The sequence below is a fragment of the Styela clava genome, chromosome 3, assembly GCF_964204865.1.
Source record: "Styela clava chromosome 3, kaStyClav1.hap1.2, whole genome shotgun sequence".
NCBI lineage: Eukaryota > Metazoa > Chordata > Ascidiacea > Stolidobranchia > Styelidae > Styela > Styela clava.
Window position 1 is genome coordinate 11,679,096 of NC_135252.1, and position 27,850 is coordinate 11,706,945.

General features: G+C 32.5%; 2 protein-coding genes and 1 long non-coding RNA gene across 6 annotated transcripts; 2 read left to right on the top strand and 1 right to left on the bottom strand.

The window, feature by feature from the left end:
* The first annotated feature begins 572 nt into the window (after nt 1-572).
* LOC120342641 (uncharacterized) lies at nt 573-3,177 on the top strand. Of its 2 annotated transcripts, none has more exons than XM_039411558.2 (3): nt 573-854; nt 1,554-1,622; nt 2,855-3,177. In XM_039411558.2, the coding sequence occupies exons 1-3, from the start codon at nt 663-665 to the stop codon at nt 2,987-2,989; spliced, it is 396 nt and encodes a 131-aa protein (XP_039267492.2). In that variant the 5' UTR covers nt 573-662; the 3' UTR covers nt 2,990-3,177. The 2 variants fall into 2 exon arrangements, with proteins under 2 accessions (XP_039267492.2, XP_039267493.2); XM_039411559.2 differs by having other exon boundaries at nt 578-848.
* Nucleotides 3,178-5,577: 2,400 nt separating this feature from the next.
* LOC120342640 (organic solute transporter subunit alpha-like) lies at nt 5,578-15,935 on the bottom strand. The gene is made up of 10 exons (XM_039411557.2): nt 15,686-15,935; nt 15,168-15,255; nt 14,476-14,618; nt 13,434-13,522; nt 12,810-12,968; nt 9,741-9,852; nt 8,944-9,069; nt 8,474-8,587; nt 7,495-7,592; nt 5,578-7,101 (listed from the first exon to the last, which is right to left on the bottom strand). Exons 1-10 carry the CDS (start codon nt 15,734-15,736, stop codon nt 6,978-6,980), a joined length of 1,104 nt encoding a protein of 367 aa, XP_039267491.2. The 5' UTR covers nt 15,737-15,935; the 3' UTR covers nt 5,578-6,977.
* A 7,577-nt stretch (nt 15,936-23,512) lies between these two features.
* LOC144420975 (uncharacterized) lies at nt 23,513-26,708 on the top strand. Of its 3 annotated transcripts, none has more exons than XR_013474825.1 (4): nt 23,513-23,682; nt 24,010-24,097; nt 25,436-25,523; nt 25,841-26,708. It is a non-coding gene; the product is annotated as an uncharacterized LOC144420975 (long non-coding RNA). The 3 variants fall into 3 exon arrangements; XR_013474826.1 differs by having other exon boundaries at nt 24,031-24,097; XR_013474824.1 differs by lacking the exon at nt 23,513-23,682 and having other exon boundaries at nt 23,923-24,097.
* Nucleotides 26,709-27,850: the final 1,142 nt, after the last annotated feature.

A 27,850-nucleotide genomic window follows, 5' to 3' on the forward strand; every position in this document is an offset into this window, starting at 1 on the left:
TTCCGTGCTATGTAAAATATACTGAATGTATTAATTTTTAATGTACAACTGTGTTGTAATTTGCACCACGTTGCGAAAAGTAAATCGAGAATAACGAAATTCAATACATAAGACATGCTGTTTCCCGTGCTGTGGGAATAGGATTCGTAGTTAGTTGGCATGATTCGTTAATTAAAATTTAAAGTCATCAATATATAGTGCATGCACACCTGTGACTTACTGATTGCTGAGAATTCTGAAAAATCAACAAAATGAATGAAGGTTTTGTTACATGAAGTAATACATAAAGGCCACAAATAAATGTCGCGTTATTTATACCGCGCCAAGCATGATTTGAAGTAGATAAAAAACACGTGTTACAGGCATAATTTCAATCAGATATATAATACACATGCATTGGATATTTATCTATGGAATGCGATATCTCACTATATTACGCAATATATCGATCCACGTGTCAGATTTTATTGTGTGATTATTTTCAATTCTATCTTTCTTTCGGTTCTCTACATTTTTTTATTTTTTTATTCATTCGCTCCGACAAGGCATTGGCAATATAAAAACGACGCTTGCTATCGAGTTTTACTCATACCACTCCATCAGGTTCAGCGTTCAACAAGTGGTTTCATTGCAGTATAAAAGAGAAAAAACTCTCGTATAAAATGGCTTATAAAGAGTACATGGCTATGTGGTGCATTTTTTTCATAGCTTTGTTGAGTGCTGGTGATTGTCAAGAAGAAGACACCGGTGATCTCGCAGAAGCAATACTTCGAGCGTTCGGTGATGTTCAAGCTGATTGGCCAGGTGCGAAAAGCATTGATGATGCTGACGATGATGACAATTCTGAAGTGAGTGTATGATTCTACTTTTTTTGTTTTGTATTTTTCTATATAAATTATCGAATATTGTCAAATTCACTAAATTTCAATAAAAAAACACGTCCTTTGGAAAATTGTAATCAAAATCGGAAATATTCATACTGAATTGAACGTTTGGAATGTGAATGCGCAAAATATAGTTATATTTGGATATGATCGCTTTTTGAAAGTTTGTACCGCCTACTCACTGTACACGCCAGTAAAAATATAAATGTGATGAAATAATTTTTGGTAATCGACTCTTTCACCTTTATCGTGGTTTTATTCTGATCACGCTGGATTTATTCACAATTGTGGGGTAAGCTAGGAAGTTTGAATGACGTGTTTAGCGGGAATTATAATCGGTTTCACATAAGATATGATTTAGAGTTTGTATTGACCATATTGTCGCTTTCTGGTTTCTTGATGATGGTAGTCCAACTGATCCCGGTTAAAATACGTTTCAAGGAGCCCGGAACAACTTGCCATATTTAACAATTTTCAGTTGGCTACCTATGTACGGCAAAATCATCGCAGCGCGCTAGATGGATATACTGAGCCTTCTAAAACTGATTAACTACAAAAATAACTGCAATATGTCAATATCTATTTTTTTTATAATGCTCTTAATTTCATAAAACAGTAGACACAATTTTGTTATAAAATATTTATGAAAATTATATTTTTCTCTGACAGGGTTACGAATTGGAGAGGGCGTTGGATACCGTCAAAAGATTCTGGAGCGGGCGAACCCTTCTACGAACGGTGAAAATGAATATTTGTTTGATTATATTTAGCTCCTGAATATGTAGTTTATATTGAATAGTGCATGCGTAGTAATCATATCATCTGAAGCGGAAAAAAAAATTAATTTTCAGCGACTTTTACTCGTGTGATTATTGTCAGCTTTTTCGTTGCAAACCCTTTAGTGATACAAAGTTGTGTGCAGTTAACTCTTGAGTATACGTAGTTGATATATAGAATAGTGCATGCGTAGTAATCATATCATCTGAAGCGGAAAAAAAAAATAATTTTCAGCGACCTTTACTCGTGTGATTATTGTCGTCTTTTTCGTTGCAAATCCTTTTAATGATACAACGTTGTGTGCAGTCAACTGCAATCTATGAATTTAAAGTACATTTTTTTACAATTTATTTTGCAAAATTAAGTTACCTGAAGCGCAAAAAATTAAATCAAAATACTTAGGCAAAGAAGTAATAACGAAAATGGTAGCTTTTCATGTATCAGTGGATGCATGTCCAGAGATAATTTTATGGTTAAGGTCAAATTGTACACTATAGCATGGCGGTGCGTAGCGTTATGCTGGGTGTGATTTGAGGTAGCGCCAAATTTTCATATTAAATATATGAATAAAAAACGATCTTTCAAATTATTCATGTGTCATTTACTAACATTCGTATTTATATCTGATGATTTTTATAATTGCGTTAAGTCCTAATCCCAACCAATACCCATGAGTCCAAAACAGCAATTGATATAAACCCATAGATTCAAAGATTTCGATTGTAGGCAGTTTCATCCCAATGAACATATTTTTATCATGGATAACTGTCTTGAGTCATGAGATAAAATATCTCTGGGGTATTCTGAAGACCCGTGAGATCAAATCAAGTTGAGATTTTAGTATTTAATTTGAAGGCCAAATCTACCACCTGTCGATTCATTGATTTCATTTAGCGACAGCAATGGGATGACGCGATGAAATCGTTATCGCCTTCACCCAATCAAAGTGACGAAGAAAAGAGCTTGAACCTCACGCCCTGTTAAATCCATTGACCCTGATGAATAAATAATAACCTACGTCACAGAGGTTGATTATATATGTATATATGATTGCTCTCTTTCCTTGTTGATATCTGAAGTTAAATTTAAATTTATCTTTGTTCCAGCTACTTACTTATCATTCCATATAGTTGTATAATGCCCAAGATGTCTCTTTGTAGAAAAAATTAACGATATTTATTTCTTCCTTCCAGTGTCCTTCGCACACTCAATGTGCAAAAATGTTCGGGAAACGAGTGAGAAGAATGTGTGATTGTCCTCAGGGCACAAAATGTATTACAAAATCCAACTACGCATTTTCAAGAACCATTCCGCACTTCTGTCTCTAGGAAGTCAACAGATAAAGGATGAGGACTAAATTTTGTGTATACGGTCTATATACGACCAGATTTGATTATTTGTTTTATTGGTTTTCTCAGATAATTTTTGATTTTAAACGTTAATATATTTAATTGTTTTTATATTGATTATACTTTCTGTAAAACTAACAGCAATAAACCATAACGTGGTTGCAAAATTGTGGTCATTATGCCAGGCCGCCCGTCAAAATGTCTAAAATGGTTTAATTCATAGAGAAGCGGTTCGCAAACTTCTTCTCCGGGCGGCGCCAAATTATTTAGGAAAACTCACGGCACAAGCTGCTTTCAAAGAAAACTCAATTTTATAATCGTTAATGTGTACTTTATGTCTTTTTAAGTTTGTAAACATGTGGGCCTAGGGAATGGATAAAGGCAAAAGGTCAACTCTCTTTCCTCGTATCTGCCTGAATTTTCTTTAAAATGCTGAAAAAATCACTCATGCTCGCTAGAGTCGGTTCAGCAGATAAATAAACTGCAGCTCGCGAGTTTGCAGCAAGCAGTGGTTATCTCTATTGTTACGTACCAATATAGGCAGATACTAACAGAAAGTAAACGACATAGGAAGGTAAACTGAATTAATGATTCATATACACAGCATTTAAAATAAGAAACACTAAAACATTCGTAATAAATGCAATATGTAAATTATTCGATATATAGACTGTTCGCTCTTGTGATTGTATGCGCTGTGCATTTTACCCACCGTGCAACGATTAAAGACAATCTAGTGCCATTCATGATGCTTGTTTGGGGAAGGGCTCTTCAATTTTTTTTACTATTATACACCTTTCTGCGACGAAGTTTCAACTCTGTGCTTTTCTGGTTCGCAAAAGTATCATAATGTAATCATGGCCTACTTCAAATACTATGCTATGATGCGCAATCGCTGGGCAGAGATAAATATATATATATTGTCTTCAGGCAGAAAATACAAAAAGTATGAAACATGACAGACAACAGTCGCTACCTTTCGGGAAGTCGAGTTTCTGATAAAAAAAAGCAATTGGAACGTAAAATACTCGGAGAAGTACTCTAAAAAATTTAAACGCCTAAAAGCACCTAATGCGCAGGAAAGTCACTATCTGTGAGAAAGTTTATGATAAATAATTGATGAAACTTTTTTCGACAATATTTCTTGATACAATTGTAGACATATGTTGAATGCATCTGGTAGTTTTGAAGTGTTTTACCATTTTTATAGCCGTGTATCGGAATGGAGCAAGACGTCATAGTCCTGCCGTTTGAATATGCTCTGTAATCAACTTGTTTCCTCCGGAAATTTATCAAAAATCTCATTTAAGTAGTTTTCTAAATTGACATTACTTTAACTTAACCAAATTCAATCGAAATTTTTTTTTGCATGGATCTAAGTGAACAATATGTGTACCCCCAATATTTCGACATCCTATACAATGTATACATTACCATCGCAAATTTTTTTATGTTTATTTTAAGAGTGGTTTCGCGAATTGGCATCTATAAACTAGTTTACATATTTTCCAAATCATCATTTTAAATTAAAATATTAACCACATATCATTTAAAAGTACCGGTAGAAAAGTTTAGGGTAGCTATTTTTGGACTAATTTTCGATTACGACAATTGAACAGAATCTCTTAGGAAGATGAAATGCTCATCGATTTATTTAATTCATACTCAAATTTCAGAAATACAACTAAAAACTGACAAATATTATGCAAAACCAAGCATTTCGAGAATTTGTTTTTTCATCTCATTTCAGTCATCGTCACTATAACGAATTGTCGATACAGAACAAACTGTGTTCGAATTGGCCCAGCGGTCATTTATCATGAAGGCTGATTTGGACGTTCCGACGTCAGTCAGTGTAGTACGGGATTAAATGAACCATTTGGTATATTTTCAAATTCCATAATGGCCACAAATTCAACAACATGATTTATCTTGTATAAAGAGACAGTAATGAGATAAATCCCATCTCATCAAAAATGGATGCAGGCGCTCGGGTCATACTTCTCAATCGTATACTTAGAGTCAAATCCCAGTGCTTCTTGTACCATTTTTTCTAATCTTAATTAATCTAAAAACAACGGCAGATAAGCTAATGGAGAATCTTCTATAAATTATACAAGTTGCTTTTTTCGGCTTGCCGAAAATTAACGCATTCACATTTTTCTTTTTCGTGGAATAAAACCGACAGGCCATCAGTCAATATCGTACATCGATTTTAGAAAGCAATATATTTCACAACAACATCCCCATTTTTAGTCACAAAGTGTTTATCAAATCGTTATCGTATTTATGAAAAAAAAAATCGCTTTTCTTCGAGATGGGGCAATCGTTTGCAAATTTTTAGTATATACCAGAGGTACAGTTGAAGCCGCTGAGAAACTATTACTTTTATTATTTCATTTTTGTCATACGAGACTTGACATTTCACCAAAAATTTTGCAATATTATGTTAATTGAAGTACTCCTTTTTATTCGTTATTGCTTCATTACTTTCATATTGCATGTCCGCAGATCTTTTATGCTATAACTCGGTGCTATCAGGTAACTGCTTGGAAGACAAAACACAATGACCGCAAATGTATTATTATTGTCAATGTCATGTGTGATAATCAAATATACATTCAATTCATAAACAACAAACTCAAATATAATTACCCATATTACAACAAGCTACAAAATTGCCATGACGTGCATGCCTTTTGCTTTGATGTCGATTTTTGACGTTTGAATGCATATGACATTATGATATACTCACAGGTTAATTCGTATAGAATTTTGTAATGAGACACGCAGTACAGCTAATTAATCGCAATGAAATGTCGGACGAGAAATAATAAAGAATAAAAGATTGAAATGTTGGCATTACAACACTCCGTATAGCAGAAGCTCACAATGGATTAGGAACAAAATGATGAAAATTTATAGGAGCACAAAATTTGCAAAAAACATATAAATATTCCGTAGTTTGTGCAAATGGGGTGTTTTAGATTGTAGAACTATTTACTATCTTAGTCATTTCATTCCAAATTGAATTAATAATTTTCATTATTACTTCATTAATAGGTTTTGTGGCTATCAAAAATTTATATTATCATCAAATTTTTTGAAATTATTGATATTTAGTTTAACATTTGACGATTTTTATTTAGTTTCGGCGTGAAGTGCGCATGGATTAGATCAATTTTTTACTTCTCATTTTATTAATTCAAAGTAACAATTTGTTGATTCAGTTTCATTTAAGATTTTGGAGTTTTCAATTTTGAAATAACATGAACGCAATCGAATTCTGTGATTTACATGCCTTATAAACCGCGAATTAACTGAAACAATTAAAAATTATAATATAATGCTGTTTAACATATTACAAAATCAATAAAAACTGAAAAAATTTGGACATAACTTGTCATGGTATATCATTTCCTATATCTTTAAAAAATTATCTTGCGATTGTGAGAGTCAAATCTAACCCAAATAACGGAAAAACATATATATGGTATCATGACCTGTTTCGTGAATAAATGCACTACAATTGCGATTACAAAATTGCGCTTAATTAAAAAATAAATTGAGTTAATTAAATAAAACGACAAAAATAATTATAACAGAATAGAAATAGCAAAAAAATCATTTTTTAATTAAACATTAGGTCCCTACTGCACAATTTGATAACACTTGTGGAAGAATTGGAATTCACAACACAAATAAAAAATCTCTATAAATATGTGTTGCCAGGTTTTTACATTATATACACGTTGTTGCTATTGGCAATGGTGGTAGAATAATTAAAAAGAGAAGAAGAATATTATAAACGAACATAAATTTCCACACGCATAAAATATGGAAATTTGGTCCGGCTTTGAACAATCGGTCTGATCCGGAAGAACGTTAACCGTATAGTGCAATTTAGAATGCAATTTAGTGAAAGTTGAATTTCTCGTTTCAGAGTATACACATAGTAAGGTATTGTCTACACGTTTTCGACAATGTGAACACCATTTCCGTTTGTCTTAGAATCTGGCATCAACTTTTCCATCTCAATTGCAGACGCGTCACTCACAAGCGTTGTTTTTGTGGCAGAATTTTGAATTTTTCTGTAAACGACAATGGTGTTATGTAGAGCCTATTCGTTTTTGGTGAGAAAAAATTCAAAACATCATCACATGAAAATATTCATCATTCATATGAAACTATTGCTGACTATTATGTTATGTTTTGAGCCCATTTAAACAAAAACAGTTTTGCAATAAAATTCTGAAAGTAAGTTGACTGCCAGAACAAATGAATATATTTTAAAATTCTTGTCATAGAGTTACTCTATAAACAAGGAAAATTTAATAAAACACCACCAATTCAGTCATTGAACAAATCAGAGTGACTAACAATAAACTCCAGAGTGAATCAAAAAAAAATTGTAATTCCATATATTCAGAAGCAAAGAGGAGTATATCAAGTTTTGCAACCAACATTATCAACTAAATTATTACCTCTCTTTCCTTTTTTCGACTTCTTCAAGGTTATCAGCATCTCCTTTAGTTCGATACAAACATCTCATCACCAATGACAGAAGAAAGAATTCAACAATCTGATATAATGAATATTTGAAGTTATCACACAATCAGTAATATTTGGCGACACTTACTCGTGAGCATGAACTATTGTTGAATCATAAAGTAATCGTATTCTTGGTCGGGACCCAATTTCCTAGGCAAGATTCAATGTAAGCAGCATAGTGATACAAACACAGAAATGAAAAAAATACTTTTGATTGGTTTACAGCATGTGAGAATTCACTTGAAATCAAACCACAGATATTCACAACGAAATGTGAAATTTAAATATTGGATGACGGATGATATTGGAATGACTCAAAATCGGAGTGATACTAATGCAAACTTAAAAAGCGCTATTTGCTCTCACAGTAACTTTTTATTTATCTTGACGGGTAACTATGATTAATATCAGTGTAGACAACAATTTATATATCGGCGGTGTCAGCAGTTAAGTAATAATTAACAAACAGTGAACGTGAAGTTGCCTGTCAGATATCAAACAAGAGTATCGTTCCACCACACTATCTTTATGGAGCAGAGTCTGAGCGGATTTGCTTAATTGCATTGAATAAATATTTTTGATTTTGGCTTACTCTCTGACCTCTGGCATTTACGCCATTATGTATTCTCAACATGATTATACAAATGCTCATAATAGCCAGGATCTCAAAACTCAGATAACAAAGGAATTTTAAATTTGCATATATCCTTTCGGAAAATATTTCTCAGACTTGAACATGTGTCAGACGGACATTGACAATTCACCGGATTGAAAAAGGCTATAATCGAACTCCTTCAACTGCGATACCAGCCCATTCGCTGAAGACCCCCAAATTTTTCATAAAGCGAGTGCAGTCTACTTAAATTTCGAGCCAGAGTCAACTATGCTAGAATAGAATATAGAATAACTTACAATAATTTGATAGTTAACAGTGATGATTCTCCCTCTTGTTGTGTATGGAAGAACACATGGTAGTGAAGCTAACTTCAATACAAATGGCTGAATGTTGGAAATAAGAAGCACAGCCTGTCAGAGAGAACATAGAGAATGAAATATTACAAAGCAATGTTGAATTAACAAAAATGATAAGCATTGTTATAAACATAATCAGTTATGTACTGATATGTTAGGCACGGAACATTGCCACACTTCGTATTCTTTCCTTTGATGAACGAAATATTCACTACGGCAATTTCAAATAAACAGACCTTGTTTACTTCTACTAATTAATTTTACAAACGTCATTTCAAAATCAACCACGTGATATCGATTACAGATGTACATAGTTTACGAATAGATCTACCACCCCTAGAAACTTAGACTATATTCCATTTGAAAGCAATTATGCATAAGTTATAATGTGTATTATCGAATATACTCACTTGAAAACAAAAGAATTTTGCGGTGATATTGAAATGGCTCAACACTGTACTTGATACACCTCTTAATATGATCAATGCCCACATGCCAGTCAACATGGATATTGCAAGAACAACCGTGAATATTAACTGATAATTGAAAGATATTGATTGAATCAAAACAATGTTTTTTTCTTATTATACAAATAGGAATTCCATGCCTTTATTAAAAGTAGAGACGTTCTGATGACTATACATGAGTTTGTCTTCACTACAGTAATTGATTGACATGTGAAAAATACATTTGCTCCCAGTTCAAACCTTAGACGTGGACGCCCAAGAAAAGGCAAAAATGCGTAGGAAGATAAGAAAGATAAGACAATATTCATCAATGATTGATTATTGTATGAATACTAGTTCAATTTTTACCTCGCATATTAGGTAAATTAATGGGTTCAAGCTTAGGAACAACGAGACTGACTAACGATGTTGACTAACCCATTTCAACGACTGCTGAATATTAGTCTATGCTACGACCCTTCAGAGAAATAACTCTTTACAATAGTTGAGAATATATAATCCTAATATCATGAAGTATAGAAGAGCAACCGTATGCACTTTTCTTGGAGTGAGTATTTTCCACTCTCTGGTCAGGTGCTGCGTCTCAGCAAGGACTGGAGATTTATTTCTATATATATACACCAAAAAACAGGTATTCTAAAATTCTAGTACAATAGCGATAAAGTAATTTCGCCAAACATTTTGTAAATTGTTTTTGAGCAAAGTCATCGTGAACCATTCTAAATATATAATTTGAATACCTCGTTTATTGAAAATGTTGGGTCGAGTACAAAGACTCCTCGAAAGAATAAAACGACTGGTCTTGAGGCTGCGGCTTGAAATGTCAGGCAATACAAATATTTGAACGTTTTTCTGTGCAAAATAAAGAAATATTATGTAAAGTCATTCTTATCATAAAAAGTGACTATCTAGTTGCGCAATGCTTCTGAGTAAATTGATAGAATTAAATGAATTCAACAACGTCAAGAAGGGAAAATATTGATTTTTTGTAGGAAAATATATAAATTGTAGAGATAAAACTTGAATTTTCTCGAATTTCGGGCTCATTATACACCATATATGCAATAAAAATTGCTGAATTATTTTATGACTAAAACTGTTTGACGTAACAATGGAGAAGTTGATTTTGTGTGGCTAGGTATCTGACTCCTTAATGTTGATATATGGAAGTCATTATCACGTATGATATTACCAAACCTCCCGAAAGAAAGAAAGAACAAAAGACCAACGGTTTCCTAGTAATGAACAGAACTTGAACAAAGATTTATTTTGTTTGTTTTCAACCTGTTTTAAAAAGTGAGATTGGGTTCAGATTTCGTCTAACTTATTCATTTGATGTTATGTGAGACGCGTTTTCTTGCTTTATTAGAGAAAGGCGCGTGATTCCAAGAACATAATGAAAAAAATTGAAAATTCGTCTTTGCTGGTTATGTAGGTGGCCCCCTTACCTGCATAACCAGCAGACATGCAGGCATAAACTATATTTTGACATGTCCTTAAACTGTTTTTTGACGTCATCTGACATAATATTAAACGCCGGGTTCTGTTTTACATGTGTAAGTTATGAAACATATGTAATAATTATGCATATATGACGTATAAATAGATCATAAATATAAGCATATTAATCGTAAACAACATAAAACATATGTACGACGTGGTAGATATTGGTAAGGTCATTATGTTTGTTTAATTTAACTCTAAAAAGAAAGAGAAAAAGTGAAATACGAGGTCAGCTTCAGATTACTAAAATTTAAAAATTATAAGAAATGTTTCAATTCAATACTACTTTTATCTGAATAATTGTTCCAAGCAAGAAGTGAGCTAGTTTGATTTTAAAATGTCACGTACCAAGCTCGAAAACCGACCAAAATATTTAATTCAGAAATAAAATTTGGAATCGAGAAATTATGACAGTGAGGTCAAAACCCTGTCAAAATATGTTTTTCATATTTAATATGTATGTGCATGTAATATTGAATATGTTTATGTGATGTAAATAGAAAATAGATTAAAAACAACATCAAAGGTTGTTTACTTCAGAGACAGAATGACTGTAAGGTCGAGAAAAATGTAATGAGCGTGGCTTCCCCGGAAGTGGTTTCCGGTTGAAGCAGTTGATAAAAACTTAACATCGATATGAAGGAAGGAACATGTTCGCTTACGTAGAAAATAAAAATTAAGATCAATTAATTCCGACATATTTTTAACAGACACTGTGTTATTCAATTATAAGTAATTTCACTTTATATTTCAATATTTTTCGAGTCAATGATTCTCAAAAAAAATATATATTTCAATGCAAAATACGATGCTTCATTTAAAGGAAGTTTTAAAGCAGGGTCGTCATTTTACTGAGGTAAAGTATTTTTGAGGTAAAAACTTAAAGCAACAATTAGTTTTCGATATTTGACAAATATGTAAAAAATGGACTTTGGCACAGCAATTTAACTCTAAAAAGAAAACGAGAAAGACGAGGTCAGCAGCTCCAGATAACTAAAATTCGAAAATTACAAGAAACGTTTCTCAGACACATTTCACATTAAAGGACCACGGGAAAAGCTGCAAAAAATACTCTGCGGCGTCAAGATGACGAATCCGAGCATTAGAAGTTGTTAAAACATTGATTTTCAGTGTATCATCCATCTTAATTACGAACAGATAATTTTGAGAGCTTTTATGGCGCTAAGATAGGAAACCACGATATCAATTTACGAATACAGAAACCCGAAGGGTCAGTATTGCTATTAGAGCGTTGTTAACTTTTAAAATATTTTGAAAAATATCAGTGAACGAACTAAAAATACCAATGAAATGATTGCAATAGATTTGCTCTCATCTAAAACTAATCTCAGCTCATCTGAAACTGTGTTGTGAGTAGGGATGTAAGTTTCAGAATTTCGAATCGAAGCGATTCGAATCAACATCAATTCGAATCGATTCGAAGCAATTTAAGAAAAAGGGGCTTGATTCTATTTAAAAAATAAATTTAATAGATAACACAAGGCAATGGCACGACACAGCAGCGCTGCCTTTATATCCACCAAAAGCGTTTATTATCCTTACGTTTACAGCTTTCCAAAGCCGTGAAACTCCCAGAGTCATTATATTTCATATTGGTAGCAGCTTTCGAGTGACCAATGGTTCGCTCATATTTGTTCGACTACTTAAAATGTTACAAAGTTTTTATACATATATTTTAAACTTGTTTTTAAATTATCTACATATTATTATAATATTAAAACATCATTGCTTTATACCTTATTGAAAAATTGTCTGAGATGCTTCTCTCGTTATCATTGCTTCTTTTAAAATCATGGCGCATACGGTACTAACTAGCGTTTATCATTTGGATGAATTTTGAAGGTCAATTTTAGAAGGAACTATCGCTGTACACCCGGTATTATTTGCAAACATAATTGTATGTAAGTAAATATGTAACTGAGTATACCTTTATGTAACAAAAAATAAATCTCAGCCGTAATATATTTGGTAGTTGATACATCCATGCAGTGTGTTCTTCTAGTAACTTTCTTAATTCTTTAAGCTCAATATTGTTATTTTATCAAATTTTATACTACAGTATATTTCTTCCAAATTTGAAGAGAGTTAACGATAATATGATGATATACTAAATAGAATCAGATTCGGAAATATTCGAATCGGAACATTGTGATTCGAAATTCGATTCGAAAAAAAAATATTCGAAACTTACATCCCTAGTTGTGAGCGAGGGCTTTGATGACTAAATCAAACCTAGCTTATTTCTATCTCAAACACACTAATCAAGAGAAGAATTCTTCATTTACCTTGTCATGGGTACCTCTGGCAAGCATCTACAACAGCAGCATACAGGAGGGGTACTTATTTTAACTCTAACATCACGGAGTCTTTTAAGCATAGCTGTGATTCCTCCATAATAGTTCACCATTAGGTTTAGAAGAGCGTGCATTGCAAAACCAAAATATCTGAAAAAAAAATGTAAATATGAAACTGATTTGTAGTAGGTTTATTTGACAGTAAAATATGTCATTTTGCTGATGTACTAATTTGAAACAATCAAATGAAAAGAATTGTTGAAATATGAAATATAGTGGTATTGTAAACATCGAAAATTGAATTGAATCGAACCGAGAATTGAACGGGAGATGCAAAATATACTTATTTTAATTTGATCTGAAATCAATGTAACTGAAATTTCCTTTTGTATTTCGCTTCAAGTTCTACGAGTTGGCTTTTGAGTGAGCTTCAGTGCAGCGCCAATTCAAATAAAAATATTCAGTTTAGTTGTTAATCATGTGTGCAACCGATATAACCGTTTTGATAAATACACGATATTTCCTGGGAATACGACTGAGAAACTTTTTCCTTCATACTTTTTAAAATTCAGAATCAGCATAATAGTACATAATTTATAAATGTGTATCACTCACATAGAACAAACAAAATCTATCATTAAATTCCCACGCGGAAAAAATGTGCCGACGACCGCTGTCAATGTGAATATTGGTGGAATTCCTGCCTAAAAAATGAACATAAATATTATATATTATTTGAAATAAAAAATGAATAATACTTCAATTATAAATTAAAAAGAGCAGTTTATTATATGCATCGAATAGCTAAATTGCAGTTGGACGTAACACAGCGGTGGGGCATCATGAAAAGCGTAGGAATATAGCCATCGCCCCTCTGTCTACCCTACGTTGATTCGCAGATTCGAATCCCGTGTGGGGAAATTATGTGCGAGACGATTGCTTGACTCCTAGCCGCCGTAGGATGGTTCACGTAACTGCTGGTTGATTACGGCTCCTCCGCCATCAAGTCAAAATAACTGGCTGACTAATTCATACCCTACATGGACTGATAACCGAATGAGGGTCCTTCGTACGCCGTCTTTTCTGCTTTCCTTTTCCCTGGGATAAATATGTAAATTATATTTCATCCTAATAGAAAAGTGTGTAGTCAAATAGGCTATATTGCAGTCGTGCAAGATTCAATCCTTATTCATCAAAATTATTTGGGTACTATAAACCCCGACCAGAACCACAGTAAAAAGCACCTTTATATAATTTCAAAAGAGATTGTAAAATTGTACGTGATTTGAAAACAAGACACAGAATGTATGATATAATCGAGGATTGTGGGCTATAAATAGAAAACAAATATTTCCTTAACGCAGATCATTGGAAACCCGCAGAAATAACTGCCTTGTTGACAGAAACAGGTTCTTCATATGATTTCAATTTTTGTATGAAGGAAAATTTCACAGTATATTATCAAGTATTGGTCTGATAAACATCACATGAAAGGTTACAATATGTGAATTCGTCTGACGCGATATCATGTATCGCGTTCACGTGGATAGGTTATGAGATTATTATTGCATACAATTGTAGACTTATATATCAATGGCACTTTCAAAATATTTGTTACAAAAACATTCATTTAAAAAAACTTAAGGTAGGTATCGACCTGTAAAACCGACATTCTTCGTCTTCTATAATTTTTTCTGATTTTGCTCCTCAAATAAAATATTTCTTCAATAAATATAGCGAGTGTGGTGAAGGCCATCACGATCAATACTAGATGAACAACTAGGTGCGTTGACCCCATACCTGAATAAACAAATAAATATGAAATGCTGAACAATAACTGTATTGTATAATTTGTGAATGTGTTAAATGTGGTGCGTGTGAAAATTTAACCATTTTTTTGTTCAAAATGATCAGCGGATACAAAATATACAATCATCGTAACTAAAATTTTGAAATATTCTTTGAATATATTTTTCATTCTTGTAATTGATATACTTCTATGTGATAATTTCTTTTTTGCTTCTTCATTTAGTGATAAGTTAACTATAATAAAGTTCAAATATATTCCAAACATTTTCCACCTGGTTAATTAACTCAATCTTTGGTGGCATTACATTACATATGAATTAGTCTGTGACAAAGAGAAGATTTTACCAAAGGCTACTGAGGTCGTGAGGTTGGAGTCGTGGCTAAGATATTTAGTCGCAATTTAAAATGTAAAAAAAGTTTGGAAATTATGAATGTAGTAACAAAAAATATATATATGAGGGAAATTTAATTATGGAGGTGATTCAATAACAATGATAAATCATGCATTTTTACCAAAAATCATTATGTAATTAGACATACTTGATACAATTTCCTTTGCTGATGGCGGGGGACCTCTACATTCCTCTTGAAATCTTTGCAATTCAAGGTCTGACATTGATGTGATGTTCTGTGATAAAAGAAAAATTATAAAAACATAAGCAAATATTGATAAAGGTTAAATTATACAGTAAAAATTCAATTTTAAAATTAGGGGGACAGAGTACTTCTATAAAATAAAAATATTCTCATTTATTAAACCGCTATTTTTGTACTTACATGAAAGGTGTTACATTTGAACTCGTCTCTGCTCACAAAAGATGAATTACTTTAGATAGAAGTAATAAGAAACCGATGGGGACATAATCAAGTTTTCAACTGGCTGATTATCATAATTCAACAAAATCAAAAATTGGTAAAATTATCTACAATTTGTTTCAAATATCTGATCCTTCCTGAAAAGCCAGATTTTGTTGGCATGCCAGCGCAATGTCGCTGACTCCAGTGTATGATGTGTACAACAATATAGAATGACCAAGGATGACGATAAAATCGCATACCTGTAAAGGGTTGACCCCACTGAAAAATCCATTCGTATCATGTTCGCCCATGATGCGCTTCGTAAATGCAGGTTGTGGAAGTCAATGGTTTTCCAAATGCTGAATTCTGACAAACGTCGCCGTCGCACAGACCCACGTTTCTCTAATTATAACTCAAAAAGTATTGGAAATTTATCATACGAAGTCTTTTATAAGATGTGAAATCATGACAGGAATATTACGAGGAAAAAAAAAACTGTAATCAGAAGTAAGAAGAGTGAGCACGATTACTACTTTGAAAAATACATATTATTTGCAAATAGCAAACGATGTACCAGTCTGTTCAAATGATTCTACAATGATAAATATGATCTATCGTCAGCTATGAACCGTGTGTGAAATTCACGTTTCACCTTTGCCCATACATGGCAAGAAAGGTAATATTATCATCGCTGACTCACTTTTGTGACCTTGCATACAAAACTATAGAAAAAGATCGCGTTCTCGCTAAAATTATCTGATATGCCGTCAATAAAAATTCTAATATGTTTTCTTCCTATACAGGTCAAATCCAGCGTTCTTTTTTCCTTTTCTTTACTTATGTATTACATGACACTCCCTGATCACATTTTCATATAAAATTATGAAACTAAAATGTTTGGCACTTCAAATTTATAACTACTTGGGTAAGGTTTAATACGACGTGAAATAGACTTCACTGGATATCAAACGAAGGTTTTAGAAGTGGGCAGTTTTTTGAAAATACTCAAAGAGCTTAGTTAGTTCACTTAAAAGCTGTCTCATGATTAGCTTTCTAAATTACTTATGTAGCAACTATATTTTGAACAATTAAACCTACATATTGTAATTATATAGTGAGATTCTTTTTGTTTTCTGAATTGACCTAACCAAAACTCGAAGTTAAAAATCAGAGCACGCAATAAAAATATGCTTAGTTGGAGCACGTACAAAAATGGTACATTGAAATGGTAAATTGTTTTATATATTTCACTAAAATAACCCCACGGTAGGACTAAGAGGAATTTAAAAAGCATATTTTCGACCTCGACTGACTTTCAACTTGCTGTTATGCATACATTGAAATGGATTTGATACATCTAACATAAATCTATTTTTAAAACTTTCAATGAATACATAATTGAATACTAAACCTCTGGTTCTGTTAAAAAGATTACAATCCTTTTGATGCTCCTCATCATCGTCGCAAATCGAAATAATGTTTTGACGTTCAGGCGTGTGAAGTACAATGTGGCATAAACATGATTGATGACGGCAGAATAAACCCTAAACATTACGCAGTTCACCTCAACCGGAAAAAGATCGAAAGTAATCGTTCGAAAAGCAGTTCAGTACGACACGATTTTACTACACGTAGAACTATATAAACTCAACCCAGTATTTCGAGATTGTATATCAATAACAATAGCCACACAGTGCATAGAGAATGATTTTACAATTTATCAATTACCACAAAAGCTGTTGCTTATCCGAAATTGGGACTGTTATTTGGTCTACAAACTTTAATTTGGGTAAATGTGCGTGGGATCACGTTACGGCAACATGTATAAAACAGTCGACACCCCGAACAATTACATTTGACTTTCTCTTTTGATCTTTCCACAGTATTTATGTCTGCCAATAAAAGTTTACGTAAACCAACACATTTAATCGTCTTGTAGATTAACGTGAATCAAGTAATACCCCGTGATGCTATCTCTCTGAGCACAAAACCATTCGTAATATTCGAATGAGGCGTAGATATCAAATAAAATGTATTACTGTGCTATAAACCGTGTTGTAAATTGCTTTGAACTTACCTTCACACAGTGCTGAATGCAAGCAAAATTGGGCCATGTCAATATTATAAAAGGTAAAAAAAAACATGAAGTTCAGCATAGTACTGTCGTGTGCCCTGCTTCAAATAATTTATTTGGCATGGAAAAAAGATTTCTATAAAAAAACTGCTACCCTACCATATAATAGGGCACGATCAACACGATATATATGCCAGATCATCGTTGGCCTAGTTGAATACTAATTTTGTACATGTAACGTGAATGTGATTAAACGTCTTTTGGTGTGACTGTTTACCAATGGCAGAAATTGTAAAATATTTTGAATGGATTAATAAAAAACGAAATTTATTGTCAATTGAATAATCATATTGTAAACTCGAATAAACAGATATGAAAATTTCAGGTAATTTCCTATTATGAAAACTTCAAATGAATAGTTTATGCGTTCGAATAAACGAAATACAAACAGTGTATTTTTTACGCAATGTACTGTTTCGGAAAATTTCATTAGTCTTATTTTTTAGCTGCTCAAAATATTTTCATTTAACTCTAATTTACGTCAAAATAAATTATTTAATCAGGGAACCATTATTTCTCTTCGGTTTGAGCACTTGAAGCGAAATATTATAGATATATTGCGTTTTAGTTCCGGACAAAAACTAAATAAAATTCCTTATTTTTTGTTTGTGTTTAAATTGAGAATTCCTTGCTAAATCGACTTTATTCTAGTTGAAAAATAATTAAAGAGCAAAGCACCATTTATTTTTTATATTTTCATGAAATTTGGAAAAAAAAGCTCATCAGAAAAATTATGTTTTATGACTGACCAAACCATTTTAAAAATTTTGCGCTGAACGTATTTTTTATCAAATTTGAATAAAATCAGATAACATAACATAATATGAATATTAATTCTACGGAAAAGTTTTCAAATTTTTTCATAATGCTACTATGTATAAAATTTTAGCTCGTAAGAAATTTATTACGAACGCCGTTTTCATAAATTACATACACAGATTTTCATACTCATGCTTTAAATTTCATTTATTTTATATACGATTCATTTCTGGTTATAAATATTTTGACGCAAGCATATAAACACTTCTATTTAGTAATATAATATAATATTATTAAATTTAATATTTTTTAGGCTTCTGTCACATTCCGGACAGATTATTTTAACCAAACAGCAGTTGACAGTCAGTTGGTCTTTATTAGATATTGGTACAAGCAGCTTATCAACATGTAGTAGTCATGAAGAGAGGAAAGGGTATAGAAGCAAATACAAAACTGGCATATGCAAAATGGCGTTTATAAAAGTTTCTTATAAAATTATAAAACGTCATAATACACGTGTTTCATGATATGATGACATCATTAACATAAAATATGTTGTTTCGGGCGTCGAATTATATTCTACTAATTAACCTCGAATAAAAAAAAAACAGTTTTGATCTGTGCGAGATGTTCTAAACGATTTCTTTAAAACGAACAGGAATACAGCCAGGAGGTTATTAGATAATAGATCATATGAAGCTCCCCCCTCACCAATCTTAGGGGTGGAGATTTATATGATAAAGCCTTGCTGGGAGATTTTGTCCAGACAAATGACTAAACCTAACCTAACCTGACGTCACTATGACAACATTTTCATATGATTTAGTGTGCGGGGGTGATCTCCATTAGAACGCGACTGGTGGGAGTCCTAATTTGGATAGACCCAACCCATATTTTTATTCGTGCTAATCGGTGTTTTAGATTTTCTATAATGATTATGACTTGAAATTTATTATATATAATTATCACTCGGCCGTTTGGTGACATTTTCTTGCGTCGCAGGCCCAATCGTTTTCTAGGTACTCGCGCCTGTACACAGTATAGTTATAGCCCTTCTGGAAAACTAATAATTCCCGTTTCTGAATATATGCCAGCAGCAATAGGGTCTTTGTGTCCTGAACGCCCGAATAAAATAAATATTTAGTGAGTCGTATCGATTGTAAATAATTATACAGTATTTACCTGAACGACAAGGTAACCATACCATGCAGAGCAGATGTGAAATGCGTAAATATAAACTAATTTTACTATAAGATTACATCTTATACACTGAATATACTTTCAGGCAGAAAAAACACAGCACGTACCTCAAATACCGTGAACCCTGGACCGACTATCACCCCAACCTCAATCATGAAATGAGCTAAAAAAAAGTCCGTGTAATGACCAAATACTCTCTTTCTGTGTTCACTATATGAGCTTTTTTTACTGCACTTAGTTTTTTAATAATTATAAAAAAATCCGAAAATTCTGAGACATTTTAGATGCCTTCACGTTTTTCAATCTTGTGATCACGAGCAAACGCTTATTTAAGCATAAACCTATTGCTGAAATTTCCACCAACTGTTTTTGATCATGATGTTGGATTATGTATAAAATAGTGTTAACAACTCAACAAGTTGAGCTTCGCACTATCATCGTCGCATGATTTCTACTAATCTACAAAAATAGCCAACGGTTGTCGTCATAAAATAAATATGTGTTTGAAAGGTAAAGTAAGGAGAAAACGCAGGAATTGTCTAGATGTCAAATTAGAAGCTGATTTACAAATGTCGCCCTTTGCATGTAAAAAGCAATTGCATCGGATATTGGAATTACTGAGGTATCATGCCGATTGAAATTCGACTAAGCGAGTTTCAAATTACAAAAGTACAAGATAAAAACAACCACCATCAAACCCTGACAAACAAGCTAACCTACAAAATTAAGCTTTGCGTACTGTGCACTCATAAGAAGTGATCGCACAAGATAACCAATTTTGTTTACATCTGAACTGCAAGAACACACTCAAAGTCCATCTTTCACACGCTGGTCGATGTCTGCTTTGGACATCAGCAAACGAATTCTGATAGATATACTCTGGTACCGGCAGTTATTTACAGCCTATGTTTCTCTGCTTACTCTACTCGTTACGCCAATAGGTCGCGACGGCTGATACGTTTGAATTGCTGCGTGCAGAACAAGTATACGCGACTCGCCTCCGAGACAAAAATATTTCGCCACGTTACGTATTAACGAATCACTCTTCAGCTGATCCTCGATGTTTGAGCGGTCGACGAACCTATTTAATTTTACCGCGTTTTAGCGCAAACAAATGTAAGATCTGCGCGCTTTACAACAAAGACATAAAACCCATCAAAACTTTTCATTTCAATGGCATTAAAAATGATTGCTATATGACAATATTGACCATTGTGAATTGCATCGCCTAATTCAAAGTAAGATTGCCTAATCAAAGTAAATCTATTCTTCAGATCTAACAATTTAAGACGGGCATGCGAATCGTTCTGCTCAAACAATGTTTCTTACCGAGATTTGACCAAAAATGAAATGCAGATGTATATAAATATGCATGATGTTGTTTAATACACTTTAAATCGGTTTTCGAATAAAGAAATTCATCGAGAATTGATTTGATCACGTCTTTCTTAAACTTAGAACGATGCATCGTCTTTCATTTATATTTATGCGCATTGGTTTTATTATAATCCATTCTACCTACTGTTACATATTTAGTTTTTATAATTTTTTTTTTATTTGCCTCTTGTATTTTATGTCTATTATTAATTCCATATCCCCTTTCGTTGAATGAAAGTATAATTTTTAGGAATTTATACCTTCGAATTTCACTTATCTTTAAATTACTTTTTATTCAAGTATAGTTATCCATGTCCAGCAAATAATTTATTAGATTGTCATAAAAAAAATTCTCAAAAATGAATTATTTATTTTACATTCAATAAAAAAGTTAAATGACATAAAAACGTAACGACACTTCAATAAAAAGTTTGTCAATTTGTTTTATGTTTTTAATATGATTTGCACACCTGTTGATCTTGTTTTTCGAGTTACTAATTTCTTTCAGATTCATGCTATTGCGTAATTGAACAATATTGCTAAGCTGCATTTTATATATGAAATATTTTAAAAAAAATGTCGAAATAATCTGCGATTCTATTTTTGAACTCTTGTAGTATACGTGTATAGGACACAACTGGGTCAAAAACGTCTTTGAACAAGTTGATTCGCAATAAGGTCTGGTGATCAGATCATTTTCTAACCTAAAATTGATTCAAATAAAGTTTTTGAACACAAAGTGTAAATATGAATCGTGTGGCTAATTTGTTGTTGTTGTTGGGGTGACATTTATTGTTGGAAAATTGATTTTCTCTGAGAGGCACGATGTTTTTTCCATAATTTTGCATTTAACGCAGGCATAATGATGTATTCAAATCCACTCTGCTATAAAAATATCGTCTGATTGTCCCATAAAACATTTCTAACAAACAAAAAAATTATAATAACAGCGTTTTGCAACAAGCTTAAAAATGTTGATAAAGACACATTTTCACATTGTGTACCGTATTGCTTTTTTGTGTAACAAGAGCTCGAATAATTTATGATTTGTTTTCTTTCGAAATATTCCAATCTGTTCACCTTGAATCGCTGTCTTCTGGTTTAACTAAAGAAAATTTAGTCGTGTTTGATTATACTTTCATAGCACAGTTAACAGATTTAATGTTTCTATGATTAACGTATTCTGTTATCATATATTTTTTTAAATATGGATGAACTTCTATATTCACAACGTTGAGTTTATTAAAATAAAAACATTAACTGCGACTTATTCGAAAAAGGGCTATTAAACTTTTAATGATCCCAAACGCATTGTATGTTATAAATGATTTCAAAAGAGAAGAAATTTAACACTTTGAATCGTAAATGAAAATCGAATAAAAGTTTTTCGCCACACCTAACTGTCCGGGACCGGTAAGATAAACTTTAAAAATTAATCAAATACATAGATATTTTCACGTTAAATGAAGGTATGTTTGATTAACGTGGTGAGACTCTATAAGCGTACTACCTCATTTACGAATACTTGGAAAAATACAAATGTATTGTAAGATGTCATCGCAGAGAGATTTCAGTTACGCAATATAGAATAAATTGTAATGTTGCTGTTTCATGATGATGAATAGGCATAGGTTGGATCAACGTGTATGAAAATATATGAGATCACGTGCGTTTTATTGAATTATAGAGAAGGTATAGAATAGACTGAGAGTATACGATACGACACAAACTGGTAAATTTATAGATCGGGGCACAGGCTCACTACAAAACTTATGGCAGTCGAAATACTGACTCGTTAATATTACTTTTAGCTAGCAGGTCATATGATCAGAGCCGCCTTAGTTATTGCTCGGGTTGAAGTCTAGATGAAGATGAAAATATAAACTGAAAATTAGGATTTCGTAACAAGTATTATTAATTCGTGTTTACATTTTATAACTAAAATTAAATTCACTACTATGGTAACTTCACTAAGCGTGGCGAAGACATGCAATATATATCATCAAGATTATACCTGACTATTTATAATGGCTAAATTTAATCTTTAGATCCTAGATAGTGCGGGGCCCACTGTGGTCGCATAAGCTGCAGTCGCCTACGCCCCCCCCCCCCCCCCCCCAGTTTTCACTTTACTTTGTTTCAAAGTATTTTACACTATTTATCTTTAACATGAACTTATTTGTTCATACATCATCAACCTTGTCTCAACGTCATTACGAGTTGTGTGCATTTTATTAAGCGGTTGTGTTGCCCGATTTTATAGCCTTTTACGAGAAAGAATTTACCGCGAAATCAAATCGTCCTGATGCAATTCGTCCTATTAATTGGGGTCAAAAACCTTTCGGTTAAAGTTTCGATGCTCAAACAAATAATAAAATTATTCCTCACAGTATATTAGCATTTTTTGCTTGCTAGTGATACATATTAATATTTTAAAAGTTTTTATTCAATCTTGCTTGTTTCAAACTTAGTACAAAAATTCGTAACTAGCTCTACGAATTTAATATTAAGTTTAATGACTGCCAAATTCCAAGTGAATTTTTACCATTTTCTCTAATATTGTAAAATTAAATAAATGTTGACATCTAATAATGCGTTTCCTGATTTTCAACAGCGACAAAAGCCTTATGTAGTTTACGACTTTGTATAAATAGATGTAAGTCGTTTGATCTTTTTGCCATAATATCAATCTATTGTGCAGGTGATGGTCAGACAGTGATAATATAAAGAACAATATACGTGTGAATCTCAATCGCCAGTTTGTCAATATACAGATCTGGGATATAGGTAAGAAGTCATATATTTTATAATGTTGATTATGCATATTAACAATTAATTCCAAAAAATTGGACCAGAGATAAATCTGTCTGTTTGCAAATACGATTTATAATTTAAACTTAGTTATTTAACATCGAACCGCAAAGAGATAATAATACCAATGTTTCTGACATGTACCAGTTGAAACTGTAGCAGAATATATTTCATAGCTCGAGGGTCTTTTCAATTGTCTCATGTCCATCTTCGACTCACCACAGCTTTCATTAGTTGGATAACGTGGAAAGTTAATAGTTAAAACAAGTAGAAGTAAGTTGACTGATACTTTTATCAATTCAGCTGCTCATATTAGCATTCAAGATGGCTGACAGTTCGTCACCAATCAATCTTTCAAGCTTAGAAGAACAAATGAAGAAAAACGCAGAACGTAAGAAAAACTTATTGAATGATATTATAGCTACGAGTTACAAGCTCAAACAATAAAGTGTAATTATAGAGACTACCATTCTTTGTAGAGACTGAAAGCTGGTTTAATATAGGCATTTCGATATTTAACAATCTGATATAGAGAGTAAAGTGATGCTGAACAATTAATTGACCAGAAACAAATTTAAGATATTTAGTATGCCGCACTAACATTACTTTAAGTGTACAATGTAAGTATTGATTTATATTTCTCGACCTTTAGTGACAAATACCCCTTGCAGATTTCAGAAAAAAAAATAATTCAACTTACTATTGAAGTAAGCTAATAATATAAAGTAATAGGTCTCATGGTTATCATTTAACGTTTTCCTTATTATAGAACTTCATAAAGCAAGTTCACAAGTATTCAGATGATCGATTTCTTTACTATTTTTCTTTGTCTCACGTGGCAGTTTTAACAATATACTGCATTAGCTCAGATAGGATAAGTCTCATACAGTGACGCAATTTTTGATGACCATGACATCAGTGACGTTACGTCAAATTACATATCGCGGCATGAGTTTCGAATTTCATTATATCATCGTTCCGATTTATGAGAAACGACTATGGTTGTTTAATCTCACACCCAATGTTTATCCACGTAAACTAATACTACGTAACGCGTCTTATGACGTAATAGTTAATATTTGAAATGGAGAACGCAATCCTAGTCAAATATTCACTCAGCTATTACAAAACGTATTTGTATTTGATATTTTATGTTTTGGAAAAAACTCGGAAAAACCCGTTTGTAGGGTCAACTTATTTTTAGTTAACCTACATTCGGGGTACATTGTACACTGCAGCAACAGTTTGTATCAAATATTTATATAAATGTATTTTGATAACCGGAAAGCCACTCCATAAAAATCTAATCTAGTGTAGATTTTAACGTAACCAACGACTCTCACCACATGTAACTTTTAGGTACTCCCGTAGTATGTGAACCAAGAAGGCGGACACCGGAACGCAGTATGTGTACCGAGTTAGGATTAGGCCATAGTTTCAGGTACAAATACTACGGGAGTGACATGTCTAGTCCCCGAACTCGTAATAGAACTAAAATAAGGAAAATTAGAATAAAATTATGGCCTAACCCTAACCTGGTACACATACTATGTTCAGGTGTCCGCCAACTTTTAACCTATGTATAACCGATGCAAGATTTTTATCTGAAGAAGTTTGAATTTGATTGTACAGTATATGGAATCGAATTTGTTATTTTCATCACAAAACATTTTATTCAACTTGTATGTGCCCCTGACACCGTTTTTAAAGGATTTTTTTTTAATTTTAGATGACTACAAAACACAGATGAGCATATTGATTGTCGCTGTATTTTCGATTTTCGTTCTCATAATCATGTTCATCGTTTTAAAAAAGAGGTATGTGTGAAAACGAAGTTTTTTGTTGCTTTTACTTATTTTTAAATAACCACAAACAACTTTCAGTCAGACATAATCCAAAATGTTAAAACGTATATGGATTTAAAAATATTTGAATTTATTGTCTGAGGCCTGACTAAAATTTACAATCCATTACCTATGTAATAGCCCTTTTGCAAAATAATTTTTCGTGAATATCATTCAACTTTAAATTCTGTCCACTTTATAAATTACCTTCTCAAGAGGCAGGATCATTAGCAGGCTAGTAGTCATTTATAATTTAAACTCATGGTTTCATACATTCAATATTGTTGCAGGAAAGCCGAAAGAGAAAAAAAGGAACGACAAACCTCGCAAAGACTCAACTCCGAAACGAAAGAAGACTCATCGGACGAATCGTCTTTTGCTTAAACACCCGGTTAAATGTATTATTATATATTGCTTACTTGTATATACACAGTATGAACGAAGAAATGAACTGTTAAGTATGTTCTCCAGAAAAATCAAAGCGTTTTGTTTTTTACACGATAGCCAAAGGATTGAGCAATGAAATTATAGCAATATTTTTTGGAAAATCATTATTGTACTTTTGTACGTAACTATGTAAAACACTCGCATATAAGTAAAGAAATCTCCCTCGTGAGTAAAGTCACGGATACGAAAATGAGCCACTGAAAACCTAATAGGTTATAGGGATATATTACATGACATTAACTAATGGTCGACAAATGAGACTTGGTTTACCATTTACACAGCTTTAAAAAATGAAATAATTATTCAATAATCTCTTCTAAAGATTGTGATGTCCTTGTGATTCATTCACATACTCCTGACAGCGCTCCATATCCCATCTTACATTTGAAGCATTTTGTTCTATATTACGTTAATCAAACTAACTATATTTACTCATTTTTTGATCTATGTTTGCTAACGTTTTCCAAGAGAGATAGAGATTGCAAGAATTTTTATCAAACACCACCATTTATATTTATTCAATTCATTTTTTTAGTGTAACTTGTAACTTGTAAATTTTTTAGTGTAACTTGTAAATGATATTAAAGTATTTGACTCGTTTGTACATTTTAAAATGGGTTTTTTCCTCTATATTTTCTGCCTGTTTAATTTATTTACTCAATTTTATTGCGATATATCAATAATGATAATACAACGTGTGCGATAAAAAAACGTGTGCTACTTCTTTAGTTTGGCTAGAAGAAATTTCGCAATCGTCGTCGTCGATCCTGACAATGTAACGAAAAGCTAGACGATATTGTTTACGTTCGAGTATAAATGGGCTATACCACTCGATCTGATGAAACAAAATAACACCCTACAAACTTTTCTATTCTAATTCATTCATATTTTTTGAAATATCTTGAAATGCGCCGCGGTATGGCGTCTGCGTGAGTACCTTACCCACTGATAGATGTCGCTCGTGAGTCATGTATTTTTTATTCCAGATCCGCAATGTAATTCAACAGCAAGGTTAATACTTGTCGTGCTGAAATGAGAAACCCGTTGATTTGATTTTTGCTGGCACCTGGACGTGTTGAATGACTGAACCAAAATAACTGAAACTCAAATTCGATATATTTCTCCTTCGAACCCAAGCAGAACATAATTATTTTGACATAAGTTAGAACTTGTTGGTGATAATTTTATGTATAATTATTATACATAGTTATTTTGTCGTTTAGAAGTTTGTATCTTATAACCCTTAGCCTAATTCAGAGATTTAGGATAATTAACGCTCAGGGGAAGATGCATAAAAAACGCTATTTTAAACACGTTTATAAGTAAGGCGCGAATGCCCGACATATTCGAGTGAAAACACTGCACTGTATCCTCAAATAACAACTTTAAATCAGCAAAAATGTTTTTGAAGAAAAATTATTACTCAAAAATCTGGATAAAACGCCTTGCATTACTCAAGCAATTTCGATTTTTCAAGATATGTAAACGAAATGATTATTCAATATTTTTAATACCACTGTGTGCGATAGTTCACGAAAATACATTAAAAAGGCATTCCTGCAAAAAAGACCTTATAGTATGTAAGAATTTACCAGCGTATTCAAGTAACCTTCAATAATAATTATTTGAAGAGCAATGCAATAAATATCATATGTGCTTTAAAATGTCTAAATAACCGATAATTTGCTTAATATATTACTATACGTGCGTAACTTGTGTGTGGTCCTGGTTTCAGATGATAAGTTGATGACTGAACGTGATGAATGAGTTTTTTCCTATCGCATGTTTACAAGCTAAAACGAATTTTTGTGTCATGTTTTGTTTCAGATGGGCATAATGTTAGGAATAAACTA

Excerpts from the sequence above, each read along its gene's own strand:
- LOC120342640 (XM_039411557.2), bottom strand. The coding sequence starts at position 15,736 with ATGGGCGAACATGATACGAATGGATTTTTCAGTGGGGTCAACCCTTTA. Across the intron at positions 8,588-8,943 it reads CAAAATTCTTTTGTTTTCAA|GCTGTGCTTCTTATTTCCAA; the intron begins GTGAGTATATTC and ends TCTCTCTGACAG. Across the intron at positions 7,593-8,473 it reads CTGTTAACTATCAAATTATT|ATTGTTGAATTCTTTCTTCT; the intron begins GTAAGTTATTCT and ends TCATTATATCAG.
- LOC120342641 (XM_039411558.2), top strand. The coding sequence starts at position 663 with ATGGCTTATAAAGAGTACATGGCTATGTGGTGCATTTTTTTCATAGCT. Across the intron at positions 855-1,553 it reads ATGACAATTCTGAAGTGAGT|GGTTACGAATTGGAGAGGGC; the intron begins GTATGATTCTAC and ends TTTCTCTGACAG. Across the intron at positions 1,623-2,854 it reads GGCGAACCCTTCTACGAACG|TGTCCTTCGCACACTCAATG; the intron begins GTGAAAATGAAT and ends TCTTCCTTCCAG.